Source organism: Sceloporus occidentalis, unplaced genomic scaffold (assembly GCF_023333645.1).
Source record: "Sceloporus occidentalis isolate IW3139 unplaced genomic scaffold, rSceOcc1.0.p SCAF_1, whole genome shotgun sequence".
Classification (NCBI taxonomy): domain Eukaryota; kingdom Metazoa; phylum Chordata; class Lepidosauria; order Squamata; family Phrynosomatidae; genus Sceloporus; species Sceloporus occidentalis.
This window is the reverse complement of record NW_028316981.1, coordinates 123,374,196-123,398,643: the sequence shown is the minus strand read 5'-3', so window position 1 is coordinate 123,398,643 and position 24,448 is coordinate 123,374,196. Positions and strand designations below refer to the sequence as shown.

General features: G+C 41.2%; 1 protein-coding gene across 1 annotated transcript; it reads right to left on the bottom strand.

Moving 5' to 3' along the window:
• Positions 1-3,300: 3,300 nt before the first annotated feature.
• On the bottom strand, positions 3,301-23,058 carry LOC149322081 (tektin-3-like). The gene is made up of 8 exons (XM_089507514.1): positions 23,012-23,058; positions 18,958-19,642; positions 17,777-17,860; positions 11,639-11,709; positions 9,273-9,416; positions 7,758-7,980; positions 5,486-5,640; positions 3,301-3,727 (listed from the first exon to the last, which is right to left on the bottom strand). Exons 2-8 carry the CDS (start codon positions 19,531-19,533, stop codon positions 3,511-3,513), a joined length of 1,470 nt encoding a protein of 489 aa, XP_089363640.1. The 5' UTR covers positions 19,534-19,642; positions 23,012-23,058; the 3' UTR covers positions 3,301-3,510.
• Positions 23,059-24,448: the final 1,390 nt, after the last annotated feature.

Genomic DNA, 24,448 nt, shown 5'->3' with positions numbered 1-24,448 from the left:
CATACCAGAACTTATTTGCTTTTAGTACAGTCTGCTCACCTCCATTCCCCTCCCCACCCATGTTGCCTTTTCCATTCCAAATGTACAGGCTCCAGAATGTGTAATCTGTAACCACAAGAAGAGATGGAAGAAGAATATCCATGCCTTAACATAGATTGTTGGTGGAGATAATTTGGACTGTTCCATATACAACCCAGTTTCCAGCTACCCATCTTTGTAGCCTCAAAGTTCCTGGATTCCAGCTCTTCTTCTTCCACAGCCTTAGATATGACAAGCTTCTTTTCCCTCAGATAATAGAGGTTTTGGTGACTAATTGCAATGTATCTGCCAAATTGCAGTTGGCACATAGAATTTTCATGTTTTAAAAAATCCAACTATTTTTCACTTTGCCAGAGTCCTCATAGATCTCCAGTTTAAGAACAGGGAGGACAGAGATCCTACTGTAGGGTTTCTAGGAATAACACCTACAGGACATACCAGAGTGGACTATTTTATGTTTAAAATAATTTAGAAGGTTAAGCATCTTCATTTTGGTTAGCAATATTGTTGGAGCTGGAGGTTGGTGATGCCGGAGAAGATAGTGGAGGCAGATAACTGGGTTCAGAAAAAGGAAGCAGTGTTAACACTCAGCATTGGCAGCCACATAAAGGTGGTTGTAACTGAAGCCTTGACAGCAGGTGTTTTGCTGAACAGTGTTGCTCACCTGAATAAATGCTAAAAGACAAAAAACAAAAAAACCCTGCACCAGACATTTGGCTGCCTGAACCCCTCTGCTTACTCAAATTCTGCCTAGTTAATGTGAAGTTTACCTTGATGCCACCACAGATGCTGGTGAAATATCAGGAATTACCTCTTCTACACAGCCCAAAAAAACCCACAAAACACTATGGATGCCAGGTATGAAAATCTTCAACCTCACAATCTGGAAGACTGTTTCTCCTTCTATGTTTTAATGGTTCCTGCCTAGTGGAGTGATGAGAAGGGAGCAACTCACATGAGGATGTCTCTGCCTCCATCGCTGGAAAAAGGCAGGGTACAAATAAATACCTTTGGATTGTCTTTTCACTGTAAACAAGATGTGGGCCATAAATAGATACCCCATCAAATATGGGAGAGTCCTCTGTAAACAGGGCACATGGCCATCACTGGCACTTCCATGGCTGACCTGCTTCAGATTGTACTTTATATAGAAGCTAGATGAATCTCTTATAGAGGGTTTAGCTATGGAGGCCAAGTAAGAGTAACCCCCCCCCCCCCCCAAATATTAATTCTGCCTCTTCAAATGAAATTTCCTTTAGTCCCCAAATTTCTAGCACTGCAGGAACAAAACTTCAGCTGACCTGTTTCAAAATACAGTTAAGGCATCCAAAGATAAGGGTAGGGCAAAGTTACCAAGGGAATACAAACCACAAATATAAGAGTTCAAAGTGTGAATGATTTCCAATTTCTCACTCTCTGGAATGCTAGAAATCTAAAGACTAAAGGGAAATTTCATTGGGGGGAAGAGAGAATGCCCTCATCATGCCATCCCTGTAGCTGCACCCCTGCAGATTGGCACCCTGTAGAGTAGCCTCTGCAAAGACGTGTTGTACTCCTCCTCCATCATTTTTGAGACAGCTGAAGGCCTTCTTTTCAGCAAAACATTGATTTTCAATATTTCTTCTTCACCCTTGTTTTCCTCACTGTCCTAATGCTACTGCTGTTTATTACAACAATTTTTTTGATGTGCTGATTTATCTATTTTACTGTTTTTCATTGGTTTTATTTTTTTACTTTGTATGTCACCATGACATTTAAAGTATAACAATCTTTTAAATAAGCAAATGCCCTTTAAAAATAAACTAAAAAAAAATCCAGTGAAATATCAAAAAGTGTGTAAATTTTTTGCTCTAATCTATTTTGGCCAAGGAGTGATCACACTGGATCTTAGCTGTGCTCATGACACCACTCTTCAGATATGTAATGGGGAATGATACACTAATCATAGACCAATTTGGGAATCTTGGGGAATTGCTGACAATTATATGGCTTTCTAATTACAGAGGGTGGTTTTATAAGTGGAAGCCTTCGTGTTTCAAATTTATCTGTCCAAACTCACTGAAATAACTTTGGCTGTGCTCTTGATGCAAGTTGTTCTTGCAGGTCTTCATAGCAAGGGCTTATTTAAAGGCTGGCTAGTTTGTTACATCTTCAGCTCTCTTCTGAGGTGCCTCATTGTTTATACCAACATACAGAGAGGGAAATGTTTCCATGAGAAATCACGTTGACGTTTTGCTAAATTTACCTTGGTGACTCTGTTGATGAGCCAGTGAGTATAATCAACAGACTCTGAACATCAAAGTACACGATCACTTCTTACTGTGTTGTAGTATACATACAAACATACCATAAAAATATGTAATAAAATATAAAGCAATTAATGTATTTCTCAAAGTGAGGAAGAAAATTATATAGAAAAAAAAGCCTGATCACTTAATATTTCCAGGTCTAATTTGTACTGCAGAAATAATGGAGTTTGACACCTCTTTAACTGTCATGGCTCAATGCTACGGAATTCTTGGATTTGTAGTTTTGTGAGATATTTAGTCTTCTCTTTCCCATAGTTCTATACTATTGAGCCATGGCAGTTAAAGTGGTGGCAAACTACATTAATTCTGCAGTGCAGATTAGACCCTAAACTCTTTTGCGCCATTTCCTATTCATTAGGCTTAATGCAATAGAAGTCTCTCCAGTTGTGAGGCTTAAAATTACAAAGTAGGGAGGGGGGAAATAAATTATTACTCTAAAAATCCAGTCCAGGGACTGGGCTTACACACATACCACTATGATAGGAAAGTGTTAGAATCAGTCATCTGCTTTGGCCAAAGGAAAAGACGGCAAGATGCAATCTGTCTTCCTCACTGCCCATGAACAAGTAGCTCATGCTATGCAGCCAGCGTGCAAGGTACTGTTCTAAGGCATACTTATCTGTGAGTAATTCTAATTCAAGAATGAGGAAAATAAAGCCTTCCAGATGTTGATGGACTGCAACTCCCAGCATTCCTCATCATTGGCTATGCTGACAAGGAATGGTGGGAGTTGCAGTTCACAAACAGCTGGAAGGCTTTAGTTTGCCAGCACCTGGCCTAACTGAGATCAATGAAATCTACTTCAAAGTAAACATTCAAAGGATTGACCAACTGGTTGCCCAAAACAAACTTACGTGTTAGCAGATCCCATAAAGGCAAATCCCATTCAGCTAGAAGAGAAGGGAAGCACACCAAACATCAAACTAAGCACACCAAACAGAAGATCAGATAATTCATGTGCACAGCATTCTTTAATAAATGAAAATATAGCCATATCACAAGATAATTCATGTGCACAGCATTCTTTAATAAATGAAAATATAGACATATCACCAAAAATAAAACTTCATAAAAGTGCAACAGAGCAAACCTCCCTAGACACACTTTTTATTATTTAAGTAGTTCCTAAATTCCCTCAGATGTCTTCGCAGTCAGCTCCTTCCTATGTGTACCCCACCAGCCGCAGTGTGTTGGGAAAGGTCTTCCGCATCCCCATGCATTTCTCCTGGTCAATGAAGAGTGAATTTGCTTTGACAGCAAGGTCATGCTCCAGGTTGGCTTTGTTATGAACCAGAGCCTGGAGGATATCTTCTGCATCTCTCAGCCTCTGCTGAAGCCCCTGGATTGTGTCATCAATTTCATACACTTCGTTAACAAGGCTGGCAGAACACAGCAAGAAAGGATGTTAGTACATTCAGGTCAGCAAACAGTCTTTTTACTGTAACTTGTCTTCTGTATCTCAGTGGCACCACAAAATACTGTTTGGTGAATTATCATAGCTGATACTATATTATAATAAACATTGTCATTTCATTTCCCACTGACCTCACTGTTTATGCCAACCCACTCATCTGTATATATAGCTGCAGCTCAATGCATCTGACCAGGCAATTCTAATCCACAAAAGTTTATGACAAATTATAACAAATGACAATGTGTTAGTTGTTAAGGTACCACAAGACTCTGTTGCTTTTATTAAAGACAAAGCAAACACCTGTGAATGCTATGGATACCAATGATCTTTCTCAGGCTGATGTTCATCAGGCTAGCTTTCCATAAGAAAACTAGCATGATAATTTAGTTCTTTTAGTACAGCAGAAAGAATGCAGTTTCCCCCTGAAACTAATGAGACAAAATTTGTAGACTGAATTATGGAAAAATGACAGTGCGACAGGCAGCACCATTAGGGGAAAGGGAAAAGAAGAAGAATGGAAAGTTGTGGTTTCCTGTTCACATTTTAGTATTCTGGTTTGTCAGTTTCTTTTTTATGAGCTTCACATTCCTCTGTCAACTACTGTGAGTAGGCAAAAGCCAGCACAATCCACATATTAAAGAGTAAGTGAAAGGTGAATGAATGCAGCCAAAGTACCAAGCTGAAGCCCATTTGCTGGATCTCAGTGAACTAAGTTGAATGTAAATCCTACAGTGTCAAACCTGGATTTATTTGTTGTCAGCACTAAGAATTCAAAGGAAATGTGGAAAAAAAACCATTATTTGCTGTTGTGACAGAAGATGAAGCCAATTTTCCTACAGAGGTAAATCTTCACTTATTTGTTATCCCTTTTAGGTGAGATTACAAGAGTTCTTGTGCATTTTGCAATTGATTGATGCATTTTGAAGCTTTTTGTGAAAATTTCACAACGTGGATTTTTTACACAAAATATAGTTGCATGTTTAAAAAACCTATTTTTTTGCTATTGCTGTTGATGAGGGGGACAGACGATGGTAATTTCTCTTTCCTACAGGGGTAAAAAAAACTTATAACAGTTTTTTCCCCCAACTTAGTGTCTCAGTCAAAACTCCATTTCTTCCTGAGAACAAGAAAGTTTGTGAATATTCTTCACATTCCTAAATTTTCCTATAGTTTATTCACCAATCCCACCCACTCAGAATTTCAGAGTTTCCTAATAAAAAGTTTCACCCCTTATTTATGGATTAGCACCAGACTTACAATACTATTCTAACTGAAAAGATCTGATAGCTATATGGGCTTACAATCAGACAGAAGCTTCTTTTGCAAGCAGAAATGTCCATCTGCTGGCAAATACTACTTCTGATGGGCTGATTTCAGAAACCTGATTTCAGATTAAAGGCTTTATTTTGCAGGGAGAGGACTGCTGAAAAGCAGGAAAGCACACACTTGACATGCAGAAAGGTACTATATTCATTCCTGGTGTCTCCAGTTGAAAAATCAGGTAGCAGGTAATAGAAGAAAATACTGTCTAGAGCTGCTTCCTATCGGAATTGACAATACTAGTGCAGATAGATAGATTAATCCAATACAAGGCAAATTCCAAAGTTCTTTTCCCCAAAGTATTCAAGGGCATAGATACTTATAAAAAATAAAATGCACAACATTGCATGCCCCCCACAATGCCACCTTGAAATATGACAACTAACCATCTGGTTTCCCTTACCGTAACTGGGCAGAGTCCCGGCAGAGTTCTACATTGGGTCTCCGTATACGTTCATCTAGGCGAGTTTGGGCCACCTTCAAGGCACACCCTTTCCCCCTGATGGCTTTCTGAATTGCTTCTATGGTCATCTCTGTCTCAAAGATTTCTTGCAATGTCTGAAGTTTGGAGAGAATAAGAGAGTAAGCATCTGCACTGTAGAATTAATGCAATTTGACATTTCTTTAACTACCACAGCTCAATACTATGGTATTTGTAGTTTTGTAAGATAATTAGCCTTCTCTGTCAGAGAGCTGTGGTGCAACAAGAAGCTACAAATCCCAGGATTCCATAGGATGGAGCCATGGCAGTTAAAGCGGTGTCAGACTGCATTAATTTTCACAGTATGACAGCAGCCTCAACTTGCAGTAAGCTGAAGACAAAAGGGGGAAGTGAAAGGGAGAGAGAGAGCGAAGCTAGGACTTTTTCAAAGTATCAGAAAAAATGGGACAACGAAGTATTAACTGGGACTATGTCTGCCAAATTAGAACAATTGGAGAGCATGCTATACCAGTGAAATAGTTCTGAATGGTTTGCAACTACAGCTCAAGAACAGGTCCAGAACAGCCCTCAAGAAGTGAGTGACTTTGCTTCCATTATTCCTCATATTTATTTTGCTTCACACCCTACTCATGGTAAGCACTGTCCAATAAGCCAAACCAATGACAGCAAAGACCTAAGAGTTCTATATCCATGACACGTCTCAGAAAATTTGGTGAGCTGTAGGAAGCATAAGAGTGTGGGCTGGGAGGTTTCACGGTCCAGTCTCTCAACAAGGCCTAACTACACCTTCTGCTATACCATGGTACTGAATCAGAGCCTGGAGTATTACTTTCTGGACTCACTCTGACTGTTCCCAGAATATCCCAACCAGGATGAGTTTATATTCTGTCTAAAAGAAAAATTACAAAGAGCAAAGTGAGAGCTTGAATAATTTTCTTTTTTGGACAACATCCCCCCAAATCCCTCAAAAAGCATGGATTCTTATAGGAAAAGATGTAAAGCTGATTACAGTTAGGTACAGCATATGAAGGCCTTTGAACATTTTGAACCTCCCTTCTAATAAGTAAAACTAGTAGGTTATAAAGCCAACAGGGTGTGTGTGTGTAAAATACTACTGTATGCTCATATACACTATGAGAAATGTCTGTTGAATAGCAAAAATTAAACTATTAAAAAGAAAACAGTGCAATCTCATGCATGTCTGCTCAGAAGCAAGTTACACTCAGTGCAATGAGTTGTTCCCAGACTGCACCATAAAGGCTGCAAATCCATAAAACAGCACAAATTATAAATCACTTGTTGTTGTTGTTGTTGTTGTTGTTGTATGCTTTCAAGTCATTTCTGACTTGTGGTGACCCTAAGGTGAACCTATCACAGAGTTTTCTTAGCAGACTTTGTTCAGAATGGGCTGGTCTTTGCCCTCCTCTGAGACTGAGAGAGTGTGACTTGCCCAAGGTCACCCAGTGGGTTTCCATTGCTGTGTAGGGATTTGACCTCTGGTTTCCCAGTGTCCTAGTCCAACACTCACACCAGGCTACCCTGCATTTACTCACATAAATCACTCGGCATGTGTTCAAATAGCCTTGCAAAATAAACTGCAGTCATCCTGATAAAACGGTTTAAAAGTTGGGGTTTTGTCCCCACCCCCACTAACAACACAAAATGTTAATTTACTCTTCAGCCATGTGCACAATATGTGCTGTTGAATGGGGAGAATGCCTCGTGAGGTATTGTGTAAGTGGTATTTAAGTTATGATGCTTTCTTTAATGCTGGGTTTACAAACTCATAGATTTGTAAGAAACGAAAGGTTTGTGTATATATGTGTGTGTGTGTGTGTGTGTGTTCAAGTCCCCTGCCAACTTATGGTGATCCCATAGATTTCATAGGGTTTTCTCAGATAAAGAATCTGCAAAGGTGATTTTGCCAGTTCCTTCCTCTGACATATAGCCTACAGCACCTGGTTGTCAGTCTTCTATCCAAGTACTACTCACAGCTGACCCTGATTAACTTCAATATCCGACAGGATCTGGTGCCTTCAGGGTATTTAGGTTCAGTATCTAGCCTGACGCTCAAAGGTAGGACCACCCACCCTTACTAACCCATCCTCCAGGGGCTCTATTGCCAATCTAAAGCAAGTACATTGCGGAGCTTCACACAACTCCTGCAACAGAGCCACATCCTGCAAGGAGAAAGCAGTTAACCCCAATCAGGGAGCTGAGCAATTGGTTCCACCTTAGCCAGAAGAGTCTGAATCTTGTTTTTGGCATCAGCTGTTTCTGAAATGCGGTTGGTAAAGGCGACGTTTGCTTTGTTAAATTGGTTCCACATCTCATTGGCAGTCACCACGAGCACCGTCTCAATATCAGTCCTGAGTTTGGCGGTGGCAAACCGCTCACTCTGAGAACGGAGAATGTTATCATCCGTAAACTTGGCCCAGGATTCTGGCACAGAAATCCTGGGAAAGCACAAGAAGAGACAAACAATGGAGTCTGTACATAGTTTGCGTAGATCCTTATGGAACAAAATAGAGGGAATACTAGTATATTGCACAATTAGGAGTTGCATATGTACTCATTTGGGACAGGCCAGACAGCTTTTGTGCACATTTTTCTGAATGTTAATCTTGAAGAATCTTCCTAGGTTATATATAGAGATTATGGTGAGAGAAAGAAAGGGTAGGAGGGAGGGAGCATTTTTCAATACAAGATAAGTAAATAAAACAGCAGCTAGAAATTTTGGGATTATTTTCAAGTCAGTCAAAATGTAATATCATTCACACACTATCTCTGCTTTAAAAAATGGTGGGGATTCTCAGTTCACATTGTGCAGTGAAAATCGTCTATGCATAAATCATGCATCTCTATTTTTTTAAAAGAAAAAAAAAGAAGGAAGGAAATATGCAGCCATGCAACTGTGTTCTGTTTTTGTAATCTACATACAGAATTCAGTGAAATAAAAGTCTGAGTGATGGAATATAAAACAGGAATGAAAGCATGGCCTAAGCAGAGGCATAACTCAAACTTCCCATGTCCATGCAGATGTATTCTGGCTACTTATAAATGAGCAGGAACAAGCTCTTCATAATGATGAGTTGTTCCACATTATTGCTCCAGCTTTCCATATGTAGGTGAACTTTAAGCTTTATGGGCACTGTCTGCTGTCACAAATGGAATAGACTGTTGCTTTTATAAAAGCTCAGGCAACAAACAACTGTTTATTTATGATTTCCATATATGCATCCATGATTATTACTCATTGAATGAAGCATCAGGTGATCATTTGCATATGTAAAAGAGCCATCAGAGATTAATTACTATGTTATCTGATGCCTGTAGAAAACTGAAAGTATTTTTCTATAGATACATTTCTGCCAAATTCCTCATTTTAAAAACATATGTTTCTTCCCCGCTTCCTCTGCCCATGGTGGCAGTGTCAAATTCAGCCATCTCAGAACCAGCAGCAAGGACCACAGAATTAGGCCAGCAGTGGTGGTGATGTTTGTACACAGGATACATGTGGCCTGTATGTGGCCTTTTCCTAAGATGAATGGGAAAAAAAAATTGAAATTTCAGCCTTATGTCATCTGAGCCACTGATGTAGTGTTGCAGAAACCTGTATACAAGGGCTTCCCTAACAAGCCCAAGGGAATGATCCTTCTGATCCATTATTTCATTATCATTAGCATGACCTATTGCAGAAGATCTGCACTCCTTTGCTCTAAGGGATCTTGTGCACATGGCAACTCACGTAGCATCTACTCGCTCCACGCCCCGATAATAGCTGATGCCCTCAGATGTGTTCCTCAGATGGTGACATTTTTCATCGATTCGGTGAGCTGTTTGCTTGTCACTCAGGTCTTTCTCCAGCTCATGCTGGGCTGCCCTATCAGCTCTATAGAAAGAGAGAGAGTTAAAAGGTGAGGTGGAATTATGACTTCTGCATACACCTACAAGTAGTTACGAAACAACTGACCATCCTTTGACCCCTTATCAGTATTTTTGTATATAATCTTCATTGCAACAGATGAATGTTCAGCTGTTAGAAACATAATTCCTTATTTCACATTTATAGCTTTTCATATAATATAATTGCAGTCTTATATTTCTTTATTTTGTTCCATTTTATTTGTACCCTGTACCCAGCTAATAATTGTGCTATAAATACACAGTCAAGATCTCAAATATTTAAAATAAATATTACTGCCTGGCTTACAGCTGGAACTCTAAACTGAGTTTATAGCCTGTGCCAATTCCTGCTCCCAGAAGTAGTCTGGAACCAATGGGAAATTCCACTTCTTGCAACACACAGTTTGTCTGCATGTTAAACTGAAGTTAGTTGGGTCAGATGCTGACAAGCTGCCTCCACCCCTCAAGTTTGTCTCAAAATATGATGGAGAACATATTTGAAAATTGATATCCTTCTAAACTTTTTTTCACCTAGAAGATCTTGACATTGGATACAGTAGTGCTATCTCCAAGCTGTTTTGGAAGACATGGACTACCTTAATTCATTTCTGTCTTTAGGCTTGGTTTTTGTACTTAATGGTTTGAAGGCCCTGATGGATGACCTCTTTTAAGAACAAGACAGTATGTGTGTGACTGTTGATTTTCCTAGGTCTCTCAGTAGTTTATGATACCATTGACCATGGTCTCTTCTTGGACCCTGGAACAAGGTGGTTTTACTGCTATCTGCAGAGTTGTTTTTAGAAGATAGACTGGAGGGTTTCTGCTTGACTCCACAACATTTCTTTCTGAGGCCTCACAAAATTTCATCTTAACCCCTACTCCGTTTAATAACTGTATGAAGACACCGGGTAAGAACTCCAGGGGACTTGTCGGGAGAGGCCATCAATATACTGATGCAATATAATTGTTCCTTATCATCTGAATTAGAAGAGGTCATGCAAGTGCTGAACCAGTGTCTGACATGTTGTCAGGAAGGTTTACTCCAAATTGTCTATGAGAAATGTTTCAAGACCATAAAAAGAGGGACAGTGGAAGATAAGAACAAAAATATACCCATCTGGGTACTTAGAATCATAGAATCATAGAGTTGGAAGAGACCACAAGGGCCATCCAGTCCAACCCCCTGCCATTCAGGAAATCCAAATCAAAGCATCCCCAACAGATGGCCATCCAGCCTCGGCTTAAAGACCTCTAAGGAAGGAGACTCCACTACACTCCGAGGGAGTTTGTTCCACTGTCGAACAGCCCTTACTGTCAGGATGTTCCTCCTAATGTTGAGGTGGAATTTATTTTCCTGGAGCTTGCAGCCATTGTTCCGGGTCCTAGCCTCTGGAACAGCAGAAAACAAGCTTGCTCCCTCCTCAATATGACATCCCTTCAAATCATCAAAGGGCTATCATATCATCTCTTAATCTTCTTTTCTCCAGGCTAAACATCCCCAGCTCCCTAAGTCATTCCTCACAGGGCATGGTTTCCAGACCCTTCACCATTTTAGTCACCCTCCTTTGGATACGCTCCAGTTTCTCAACATCCTTTTTAAATCGTGGTGCCCAGAACTGGACACAATATTCCAGGTGGGGCCTGACTTGAAACATTCATGTATTACAGGGGAATTTTGATCAGCTTCTTAAGTAGGACGAATTTCTCCAAGGTCCCTGAGAATTAACTTCTGGGGTATTCTAACATTTATCTAAGGGGCTGTACAGACCGGCAGTAGGCACTGGCACTGGGGTGGCGTGGAGGCGTGGTGTTTCACATGCTGCATGCCAAATGGAGCAATGAAAAGTTCTGCCACTGCAGCAACAATATTTTGCCACTTATTTTTGGTCTGAAAGAATGCTGGATCGGAGCTGTGGTGTGTGGTTGCCCTGGCCCTGATCCGGTGCTCAAAGAGGTGGCAGCAAGCCGCTCCCTTCAGGGTGGTCTACTTCGCCCCTATGTCTTTTATCAAGTATTCTAATCAGATACATTTGTATCACTCAGTGACAGTTGGTTTCTTTCTGGTCTTGCTGAACAAGAAAACCAAAGAGGTTTTTGGACACATTTCTTCCATTTAAGCTGCACTATGGGAAATACTGATGAGGTGCCCACATCAGAATTTATTATTAAAGTCCATTTGAGGAATGTAGAGATGAAATATTTCCTTACGCAAGCTGGGCCATTATTTTGTCGAAGTATCTTCTCATTCTCTCTTGGCACGAGTGGATGACATCAACCTCCTGGTCAAGTCATTAAAGCAAAAATAAATAAATAAATAAAACAAGAAGAACCTTGTTAACATTTTTCTTGACTAATGAAAGTAACATGAGTTACATTATTTGAAAGAAACAAACAATGCCCACTTCCCATGACCTCTTTAAGCACTTACTCTCCCACTATCCCTGTTTGTCATGGACAGTCTTGGTTAATCTTCTGTTATGCCACTTTTTCAAATGCTTCTAAAATGTCCCAGTCTCTCTCTCTCTCTCCTTCTTCCACTTTCTCCCTATGTCTTCAGCTTATTTCAATTATGGCAAAGTGAGTTCAAAGTGAAAAAATACAGTTGGTCCTCTGTTTTTGCGGGGGATCTGTTCTGGACCCCCCCCCCCCAATATGAAAGTGGTGGCTTGTGCATATTCAAGCCCCATAGGCTTCAATGGAGCAATGGAGCAGCAAACATGCTGCAACCTTTCCTAGCTTGTGGCTTCTTCCTAATTCATAACTCTCACCACCTTGACCACCCTCTGATGCTGATTGGCCACGTGTGCCCTGGTTTTCATTTATGAAATGTTGGAGAGTTGTGTAAGCATTGTAACTCCAAATGCAACCCAGGTGCTCCGTCTATGTCATCCTGGGTCGGGAATCCAAATGCTATTGCGCTTCAGGTCCCAGCACTCCTAACCAGTATAGCCAGCACTTAAGAGTGTTGGGAGTCGCAATCAACCCCTGGAAGGCTACAACCCCTGGAAGTCCTCTTTCATGACTGTTTGGCAAAAACTGGCTGAGAGTTTCTTTTGATTGTTTGGTAGGAAATTGGAAGTGAGACACAGCAAGATTTCATCCTTTGGAATTCCCTTCCTCATGACATCCATACAAAACACCACCTGCAAACTTCTGATATGAAGCCTGCGCTACAGAGGGAGAAAATCCAGAATCATTAAAGTTGTTTAAACTGGGACAGTTGGAACGTATGTATGTACTTGTTATAAATTGCTTTATGCAATTTGCCATCAAATATGGAATATTAGCTTTCCAGGTAACTGCATTTTCCCCTGGCCCATAGTGTGCCCATTTAATTGACAGGCATGGCTGCATTGCCTGCTGAGAATTCTCACCCCCATCAGTCAAAGCCATGCTGTTTGGTTTCTAAGGGCAGGATTTTTTGCAGCAGACTTGGGAGAGGCATTTCCTCTGAGGTCTGATCTCACGTAGTATACACTGGGACCTGCAGCATTGCTTGGCCTTATCACTAGATCAGAACTCTCCTAATCATTATTCCAAAGTTTTAGGTTGTCATCCATGACTCAACTGCCAGTTATTGTGTTGGGGAAAAAAAAATCTATCTGTGGGTAGAAATGACATTACGTTTACAGGATTTTCACTTCCCAGTTTGCTAGAATGCCATCATTATACCACATACTTTTCCTCATCGCTACATGCTTTCCCCCATCACAACCTTATTGTGTTAGACATTTTGGGTATTGGGACAGGCCCGTTTCTGGGGCTCCATAAGGTGGTCTCCTCAACGGCCCTTGAGGATGGGGATTCTTCTTGTCTCAGAACTAATATGCCATTCTTGCTCCCTGTTGATGAGAGGGAGCCATATATTGGTACACACCATAGTGGGCTTCCAGATTGCATTACTATATCGGTGTTCTTCAGTAAGTGCAGCAGGCTGACCACTTGGTAACTGAATCTTTGCTCTATGCTGTGCCAAATTCTGTAAACTGTAACCAATAAAAACTATGACCACATTATCCCATCACTCGTTGTGTGTGCTTGGGATCTCTTTCGCCACCCACTGACCCCTCTGTTCCTTTCACCACTTTAAATAAACTTTTAAATAAAAACTCTCATTGAATGCTAATATGTAAGGAGACGGTCAATTTGTGATTTTTATTCATCAAAGTAGACCTGGTTCTAAAAACAGGACTCAGCTAAGTGGCTCTTTTCCTTCCTCATTCATTTGTCATGGCTTATTTCCTGACTACACACACACACACACACACACACACACACACCTGGTAAGATTTAAGCAAGGTGGGAGCGATCTAACAAAAGGTGATATTGGATGCAAACCAGGTTGCAGATCCATGGTTGATCTATGCTAATTTGGGGTGGACAATTTGGCCCATGTGCTGCTGCTTCTACCATCCACTTGTCAACCAGTCATCCTCACCAACTAGAATCATAGAATCATAGAATAGTAGAGTTGGAAGAGACCACAAGGGCCATCCAGTCCAACCCCCTGCCATGCAGGAACTCTCAATCAAAGCATCCCTGACAGATGGCCATCCAGCCTCTGCTTAAAGACCTCCAAGGAGGGAGACTCCACCACTCTCTAAGGGAGTGTGTTCCACTTTGTGTTTCCTCTTTGTTTTCTCAAAACCTTTTTAATGCCTGAAGCTATTCTGATGCCCACATGCCTTTACCACTGGAAAAATGAAGCTCTCTAGGACTGAATGTTTCCATGTGGCACTCCTGGTTGGAAAACACCTTGTTTTCTTTGGATGAAAGTAGGTCTCAGATAGCTTCTGGCATCCAGCTTAATTGGATGTCACTTGCCTTCATGAGCTATTAAGCACTTTGGAAGAAATTACAGTAAACCTGGCCCAACACATTACTATAGCAGAGAGAACAGGATTTGTTGTCTGGAATAAAGTGGCAAAAGCAAGCAAAGGCTTAGAAACATGGCCTGATCAGTAGATTTATTACTCACTTCAATAAGAAACTGACTGGAGTTTTAAAATGACATTGTGCAAAAAGTCTGCATTGGCCATGTGCCATTCTTACCAATAAGTGTTGCAATAGGTGAACATCATACAGAACATCTGGATTATCACTACTATAGTAGAGGTAAACTGGCCATGAACTATATTTAGAACTCTGATTCAGTACTGTTCAGCAGGACCTAATCCCGTGTATATTTCAGGGGCTCAAAACATAAAGGTCGGTATCCTGTTAATCAGTTACTATGGCCTAAGTAGGTTAGACATAAGACTTTGTAGGTGCTTAATTTTTGCAATTGTGGCACTGTTGCTATGACCAGAGATGACCCTGAAACCCACCTTAAAAGTCAGTGGGGTGCTGCATGATGGCATGACCATCCCCCTTCTGTCAACAACTGACATTGCAGAGAGCAGAAGTAGGGACCCCTGTGTCAACCTGTCACAACTTGCTGGTGGGAAAGCGCTGGTCATATCATCCTGCAGCAGCAGTAAAATCTTCCCTTGCTCCAGATAGGTGACTGGAGCGATGTCTGTGCAGGCCAGAATACACCGGAAGCAGCTGGAGTATTCTGACTCCGAAGCTACTCCAATGTCCCCTTGTTACCTCAGCAGTCCAGAGCAATGTTGGGTGACTGTTTACACATGGGTCCCACTGTACCACCCATTGCCAGTGCCACTGGGTTAGGCTGCTCCCCCTGAGGCCAAAAAACAAGGCACCCAGCATTAGTCACGTGACTCGATGCCTTTTTCGGACTTCAGAGCGAGTGACTCATGCTGGTGGTGGTGCAGGTGGCCGGCACAGTGGAACACACTATAATCACTCTGGATCCAGGATTCTGGATCTTCTGGGAACGAAATGGGACTTTATTTAATCTGTGTTAAGCAAGGTATATTGTGGGTTAGTCACACCAGAATTGAAGATTGGTCCCTGGCTTTTAAAGTGGGTTTCAGGGGTTGGAGGGGAGTTAAAAGATAGCTATCCCATCGTGGCTGTATGTTTGATGCATTATTTCATAGAATAATAGAGTTGGAAGAAACCTTAAAACCATCCAGTCTGACCCCCCTTCTGCCATACAGTAACACACAATCAAAGCAATCCCTGACAGATGGCCATCCAGCCTCTGTTTAAAACTTCTGAAGGAGGAGACTCCACCACTCTTTGAGGGAGAGTGTTCCACTTCAAACAGGTCTTATTATCAGGAAGTTCCTCCTAAAGTTGAAGTGGAATTTCTTTTCCTGTAACTTGCATCCATTGCACCGTGTCCTATTCTCTAGAGCAGCAGAAAACAAGCTTGCTCCACCCCTTCAAATATTTAAGGAAGGCTATCAGATTGTCTCTTAACTTTTTCTTCTCCAGGTTAACTATACTCAGCTCCCTAAGCTAATTCTAAAAAGGCATGGTTTCCAGACTGTCACCATTTTGTTCATGCTCTTCTGGACATGCTCCAACTTGTCAACATCTTTTGTGTATTGTGGTGCCCAGAACTGATGGAAACTCTGATAGAAGGTGAGGCTTGATTAAAGCAGAAGAGAGTGGCACTATTACTTCCCTTGATCTAGAATTTCAGCCAAACCTCAAATTTATTAGTCCAGATCAGAACTTTGATAGAAGGTGAGGCTTGACCAAAGCAGAATAGAGTGATACTATTATTTCCCTTAATCTAGAAATTCAGCCAAACCTCAAATTTATTAGTCCAGATCAGAACTTTTAAAGGATTTTTGTGGGGAGGAGGGCTATAAATCCAGAACCCCCCAGCCAGCAGGGCCAGAGGCTATGCTGGCTAGGGGATTCTGGGGACTGCAGTGCCAAAAAAATTACTTTCCTAAGCCAGATGGGGAAAGTTTCAGTCATCACATATACGGAAGATTTTTATGCATGAGTTGATAGTGCATAGAGTAAAGGGAACTAGTGCTGGGCTGCCAAAGAAGTAAACACTTGAGAGAAGAAAGCACAAACAAGGTAGGACTACAAGGCAGGATGTACAAGGATGTACAAAGGAAGACAAGGCCAGGAAGGCACGTCCGAGAATGCACCAAGAGATGTAAAATTATTGTTGGGATACTTCCTGCCTCCTGCAATTCCAGTGAGGTTCCCAAATGCTGTTCAGAAGTTACAGGAAGACCAGGAGTTACTGGACATGCAGTGAGCAGCCAGTACTCTGAACACAGTTATTTCTTGAGGGTTTTTAAAAAATTCTATTTCCAGACCAAACTGTTTCCTTCCCAAATCACATGCAACAACAAGTATTAGAGGAATAAATGGGCGTTTTTCATATATTGCCTGTAATAGGATGTAGTATTTCTTTATAGGTTTACTTAATTCTGATTTTCTTATAATCCCTCTGTCCACCCACTTGCTGCCTCCCCAGTGGATGAAATCATCAGTGTGCATTGATTTAAAAGTAATTCTTTGTAACCAGCAAAAGGAGGCCATGGACATTCTTTATTTTTTTTTAATATAAAAGGCTGTTTCCTTTGTGTCTGCTTCCCACCGTGTAAAGAAGCATTTATGCCAGGGCAGTGGAGTGTGGTGTTACTGGACTTCAAGAACTGATCAGAGTTATTGGATGTCATCAGCCCTAGTCAGCATAGCCAACAGTAGAGGATGATGGGAGTTGCAGTCCAAGATCAGGAAGACTTACAGTCTGGATAGCTGATATATGTGATGTGTGCTAAAATGCCTCCCCATCGTCATGACCACATTTTCTATTAATATCAGAAAAGATGAGGAGAGGAACATCATGCATCTTGAGGGAGAGGGAGGCAGGCGAGCTCCAAGAGGCCTGCCTGGAAGAAGACACGCCCTCCCTTCATCCACCATCTTGAGGGAGAGGGAGGCAGGCTAGCTCCAAGAAGCCAAGTCCTCCCTCCAGTCCATCTGCCTTGGTCCAGGCCTCAGAGGGAGAGATGAACTGCTGGACCTAATCCCCTTCCCCACCACCATTCCCTTCTCCTTTTGTGTCATGTCTTTTTAGATTGTAAGCCTGAGGGCAGGGAACCATCTAATTAAAAGATTGTATGTACAGCGCTGTGTAAATTTACAGCGCTTTATAAATAAAGGTTAATAATAATAATAATAATGCAGAATGCTTCCATTTTAGCCTCCCTGAGAGCACTTCGCTTGGTTGAAGGTTAGGATACAACCAAACAGCCAAATCAGAGCTTAAGATGGACTCAGAGCACCTATATCATTATACTGTATCACTAGCCAGTCCTGGAGTTAAACAACTTCATAAACAAAATCACAAAATGACATTTTATTTTGCTTTCATTTGCTTTTGTTATATTTTGCTGCATGGCTAACACAGCTACCCTGGAAATACCATTTTCCTCTATTCATGGTATTGCATGAACTTACCGTCATTAGTTGTTTTTCTACATCATCATGCACAAGATCGATGCCCATCCTCTTCTCTCGGTGAAGTAAGCATTCCTGGGCTACCTATTTAACATTAGATAAAACTCTGATAAAAGTTACTTTTTTATCATTATTATTTAAAGTAGCATGTTATGTAACTGTTGAATATGTTCCATGGTGTTAACATACCTCCCATACTGAAATATTCTTATGTCAATACACTTTAGAGTGGGTAATACTATCTGTTGTGCTCTCTATCTACCTACTACGCCATTTGGCAGTGCTGCCCTTTTGGAAATTACAAGGCACCAAATTCCATCTGATCTTGGAAGCTAAGCAGATGGGAGACCACCAAGAAATACCAGGTGTTTGTAGACTATATTTCAGAAGAAGGAACTGGCAAAACCACCTCTGAGTATTTCTTGCCTAAGAAAACCCTAGGAAATTCATGGAGTTGCCTTAAGTCAACAGGTGATTGAAGCCACACGCACACATGGGTGGGCAAAGTGGGACCACATATGGCCCCAGGACCATTTTATGGGCCCTACACACTCCTGTTTTTTTAAAAAATGGGAAGATACAGCTGGGGTACAGTCCTCCAAGATCTTCTGGGGTGCCACTGCATCTTACTAACCCCCAAGATTTGCCCACCCCTGGGGTTAAGGATGAACAATGATTTTTTGCTCAGCTCCTTTTGCTGCTTATTCTACTAATTCCTGTTGCTTGCTGCAGAATAACATTAAGTGCTGTTAATGGTTTAAATGCTGCTTTATGGCTTGTATCTACATTCATCCTACTGATATTTTTTGTCATGGCTCAGAGAGAAGGCTCAATAAACTAGAACTGATTTTCTTCTCAGTTTGGAGTCAAATACAGTGAGATACAGTATTCATTTGATTCCTGCTGAAATTGCAGTGTTTACAGAGCCAAGATGAAATGATTTGCAGCTGAAGTTAAAATGGGAGTACAGTACAATACTGGGGTTTGAAAAGATAGTCCTTTTAAAGCCAGGCACAGCCTTGGTGTGTTTGGCAGTAATTTGCTATGATGGATTTCATATACTGAAGATCTGGATAATTGCCCAGTAACCTCCAGTGAGCTCATAGGAAACCTAATAAGAGAATGGAATGGCTGAATCACAGCAGGGGTTAGTGTATATCAGTGGAATTGACCTCATTTACCTGAAGTTGCCCTTCCGTTTCAACCAGGGCTCTTTCTAGTCGTTTCTTCATATCTGCAAGAGCATTTGTTTCTCCAATCATTTCATCTATTTCATGGTTGATCTCTGATTTCCAAAACACTATGTCATTGACACGTTGTCCCAGATTTTTGGTGGATTCGTTTTGGGTTTTCCTGGTCTGCTGGTCTTTGTCTTGAATCATCCGGGAAGTGTCCACCCTCAGCCTCTCAGCATTGTTCCGGGATGACTCTGACTCCTTGTAGTTAGTCAGATTAGACCTATACCAGTCATCAGGAGTGTATCTAGTAAAGAGGGCTGTTCTGTTGGAGACAAAGGGGAGTGCACAGCTTGGGGTGAGCCCCTGAGAACTCTTGGAAAAGGGGGCCAAGGTTGGTGTGATGGCTGCAACTTTGTAGTAGGTGCTTGGTCTCCAAGGAAGACTCAAGCTGTGAGTCAGAGCATAGTGAGGGAATCGGTTCTTGTAACTCGAGGCCATGGTGCTGATGGCTGGCAGGAAATTTGCGGTTGGTCTAGGATGGGCGTAGGTTGCTGTCAAGGTAGAGCCTACCAGCTCCATGATTGCAGATGTCTATCCAGTCAAGGTTCTTGTGTCAAAGGAAAGCAGGGAGGATGATGCAATGGAAGAAGTCCTACTTACAAATAAGAGAACCAATGAGTTTTGAAGCCTGAGGAGAAATAGCAAGGGAAAGGAAGCTTACTTCCAAAGACACAAATTGGATGCCATTAAAAGATTAAAAAATCTATTGTAATTTACAGTGTAATATCTTACACATCCCTACTCAGATGTCCCACTGATTTCAACAAAGCTTACTGCAAGATACATGAGTATAGCTCAAATGTAGTAGTAACATCACCACCACCACATTGGAATTGTCTATTTTTGACAACCACATGTCTTGAGATGTCATTGCTTAACCAATACAGCATTTAATATCCAGATATTCATAAAAGGTTGCTTTTTAATAGAGTATAACTCACTTATACCTTGTGTTATTAAGACTGTACTTCAAAATATTAACTGAAGCATATGATAATTCTCTATAGAAACAATTGCTTGCATGAACAGTGTGATCATATGCTTTGTTTTATTGAGTGGCAATGTCAAATGTATGGCCTTTTGACCACATATTATCCCAAATCCTTTCATGACTATCAGGTTCCTCAACACCCCCCCCCCCCACAAACACACACACAAGCCCTTGGACCTCCAGGGTTTGGTTGGGGTTTTTTAATCCTGCATAAAGCATCCTAAGATGATCTGAAATGCTGACAAAACACAGCACAGTACAGCCTCCCTGAAACCACAGGGGAAAATAAAACAGCTGAAAATCAACTGAAAGTTGGCACTTTTGTAGTAGATTTTCAGCCACTGTTTGGCTAAAAATGTGGTTATGTAGCCCAAACAGGGCTAAAACTTGCCCACCCCCTTTATAGAGCTTTATAGAACATAGTTCTCTGCCTGAAGGATATCCAGTCTCAGAAGCCTAAGTTAGATGAGTCATTGGGGCCTTGGGGCCTACAAAGGAGCCTGAGGATCACAGAGGCCACAGTTCTCTCAACTATGCCTACCAACTTCTTTCTTTCAGTTATGTTCAAAAGTTTATGTTGGCACCAGAGCTCTCTGACAGAGAAGGCTAAATGTCTCACAAAACTATAGTTCCTAGACTTTCCTAGCACTGAGCCAGGGTAGTTAAAGCCATCTCAAACTGAATTATTTCTGCAGTGTGTTTTGTACCATTTTCTCAAAGATGCTATAAGATCTCTTTCCATACTATTTAAATCCTGGTAATCCTTTCTAAATGTGCGCCCTGTGCCTACACGTGCAAATTACCATCCACACTTCTCATGCAAATCTGTACCCTTTTTTGCCCTCTTTGGATACATTAGTTTCTCTCTCTCTCTCAGAGTATCAACTAATTAGAGCAGTTTGATACCACTTTAACTGCCATGTCTCCATCCTAAATCTTGGGATTTGTAGTTTTGTGAGGGATTTATTGTTGCTAGAGAATGAACTCTAGAGAATTCTAAGTTTTTCCTAAATTATAAATTCCTGGATTCCATTGGAAAGTGGTAGAAAAATTGGGATTAAACTGCTATAATTATGCAGTTTATGGTATTTATGCAAGATTCTCTTTCTCTCTCTCTTTCCTTCACTGCTATGTATATGTGTCTGCCATATATGTAAGTTCCTAGTTCCATCTGGGAGGCTGCTACTGGAAGCAGAATGCTACAGTACACAGGTGTTTTTCAAATCCTGCAGGGCATGTTTTACTGTCTTAAATCCCAGCAATGTATGGCCACTCAATATGTTTACTTATACTCAGTGAAAATTCCTATGGGGCAAAAAAAAAAAAAGAAAAAGAAAAAAGAAGAAGAAGAAGAAGAAGAAGAAGAAAAAGAAAAAGAAAAAGAAAAAGAAAAAGAAAAAGAAAAAGAAAAAATCAACAGTGGACTCACAAAACATTGCACTGACCTTGAGCCACTCATATTCCAGAATCATAGTGAAGCACATGTGGAGTTGTTTAGGCAGTGTAAGAAGTGAGACATTTGGCTTTTTATCACAAGAAAAACCCAATGCAGAAGATACAGTATTTCTGAGTGCTCGGCCTGTGCACCTAGAGGAAAAATCCTCTATAAACACATAGAAATCATGTGATTTCTAGACACATATAAATCAGAGGTCATCTAACAAATGGTGATGACACAGGAGAGGAAAATCAATAAAGCATAGCCCAGTCAACTGTCATGCTGATTATATGGGAAAAGGCACATTTCATTTCAACTTGCCAACAGATGTCACCGGTATTCAACAAAGATGACTTAGAAGGAAAGATCACCCAAGGCCAACTGTTTGACAGTGTTTTCTCTTAAACATAATAACATTTTTGAACTTATCTTAAATGCCTCCCTTGAAATGTCAACTGCACAGAGAGATTATTGGTTCAAGTAACCACAAGCTGACTTGCAATCCATTGTCCTTTTCAGTTGGCTAAGTGTATGTTAGAAACCTAATATTTATGGCAATCTAAAGTAAATATCCATGCATACATAATATACAGTCTGGCAACAACACAGAAGAGTGCATTGTGCGTAGAAAAACCTTTACACTAGTTGCCAGAGTAGATCACCTGTAAAACAGAACTACCTGGTTGTATTAGACAGAGACAGAAAAGACAGTGGATATGAGCACTTCACCTGTTCTCCAGGATCATAGAGAACAGAACTATTGAGTCCCCAAAACATAAGCAGCTGGTGGGCTTCCATGTCAGTAAATTAGTGAATCCACACTGGATTTTACTCCAAACTTTAAAGGAGCTTTCTCAAGTGCTGGGTCCAATTCTTGAAAGAAGTTCAGCACCTTTATACTTCAGACTAAAACCCAGAGTGGTCTAATCACTCCACTGACATGACACAGCCACCATTGGCCAAAATGTCCATATGTTCCTTATTGCTGGCTTAAATGGTATTTACTTTGTTGTAATAGTGTTATGTTATACTAATTGTTATTTTAATTATGCCTTGGGGATGCTGCATCTCTCTTAGCAATGTTCAAGCCTAACCACTTCTCCATTCAGACTATAATAGGATGATGGTTTTTTCTGCTTCCTACCTGGTCTTAAATTCCCTCCCAGGGAATAAGACAGAAGCAGAGGAGCCCAATGCCAACATGGGAAGGTTCTCTGTGGTCCCCCTCCACTCCTGCTGAGCTGGATGGGACCCTTTGAGACCACCTTAATCCCAAAAACAACTTGCTGCCACCACCCAATGATTAACCTGTTACACCCCAGCAATGCATTGGGACATTGCTGGGACTTCTACCGGTAAGTGACAATCAGAAAAGCACTAGCCAAGCTAAGGCTGTGAAAAGGGATGAAGAAAGAGGCAGAGTTTATTATTGAGGAAATGAACATTAAAGAGTAAGATATGGAGAGCAACTGGCCCTCCAAGCACAGACTTAAAGATAAATTACAAAATAATGATCATTTCAGCCCAACCTGTATCTTCTTACTAAGAAAAAGGCTAAAAGCCGATACCTTGCATCTATTCAGCTTCTTACTCTCAACGGTCTCTGTCCAGCAACTGTCTAGAATCTTCTTTTCTAGCTGTCCTCTAACTGTTTGGTTGCCTTCACCCTGTGATGTCATCACTCCTCATATCTTACAGTTCCCCCTCCCACAGTAAACTGCCATTTATCACACACAGCTTTTTTAAAAAATATATTATTAAAATAGCTTTATTATTGCAAACCAGCTTTATTAGTGCAAACCATATAACAATACACATACAATACATACAAATTTTCATACATACATACCCTTCACTCCATATATGCATACAAAACTCCAATAATTCTAATTACAGAATAGAGAATTGAAAAATATGTCAATCAACTACCTTTCCTTCTTCCTTACCTCCTACTTACTTAACCTTTCCCAACACTTTTCATTTTCATCTCTTTACCTCCTTCTTCTTCCCTCTCCTTTCTTCTATCCTTCCCTTACTATCTTAATCCTCCTATCTCTTTGACTTCTTCCCTAAATCTAACCTTCACCTACATACACAAACCCTCTTCACTTACTTAATCCTTCACTCTCTTCTTATTATCTAATATTCCCTTTCCACTCATACTTTCCAGTCTTCATTCTCCATCTTATATTGTTACTTCTTCTATTCTTATATTACTCATACTTTCAATCTTACTCATTCATTCTGACTTCCTTCCTACCAGTTTCTGTCACTTTACTGTTTAAGTCAGACTTTCTTAGGCGTGTTACAGACCGCCCCTTTGAGGCGGCCTGTACCCGCCCCTTTCCCTGGGGTATCGGGGCCTCAGCGGTTAGAACGGCAGCCGCTGAGGCCCTGATCCGCCGCTTGGCCCTTTTCTCCTTTGCGTCGCTGGGCGCAGCCGTGTGAAGGCTGCGCCCAGCGGCGCAAACCAGGAAGGAGCTCCGAAACGGAGCTCCTTCCTGCTCCGCGCAAAGGGCGCACTAAGCGCCCTGGCTCGGAGCGATGATGTCACGTCCGCACCGCCCCGTATAGAGGCGGCGCGGTCGTGACGTCATCATGCCGGCCCCCATGTAGATGGGGTGCCGCCATTTTGTATGGACTCAGTCTGTACTAGGGTCGGGGGGTGCGGAAGCACCGCACCTTCCTAACCCTAATACGGACTGACTCCGTACTAAAAGGCCCGTCTGTAACGGGCCTTATATTCAGTATTTTCCTAGGGGTTTCCTATCTACCTTTCTGTTTATTACAAACTCATTACTGCCATTCTCCCTCATTTTATTTCTAGAAATTCAATTACTTTACTCCATTCCTCACTAAATTGTTCCTTGGGTCTATTTCTTAACGCTTGTGTCAATTTGTCCATTTCCATCCCATCATATAATTTCATTAGCCATTCTTCCTTTGTTGGACTGTCTTCACATTTCCATTTTTGTGCATAACAAATGTGTGCCAAAGTTACCATA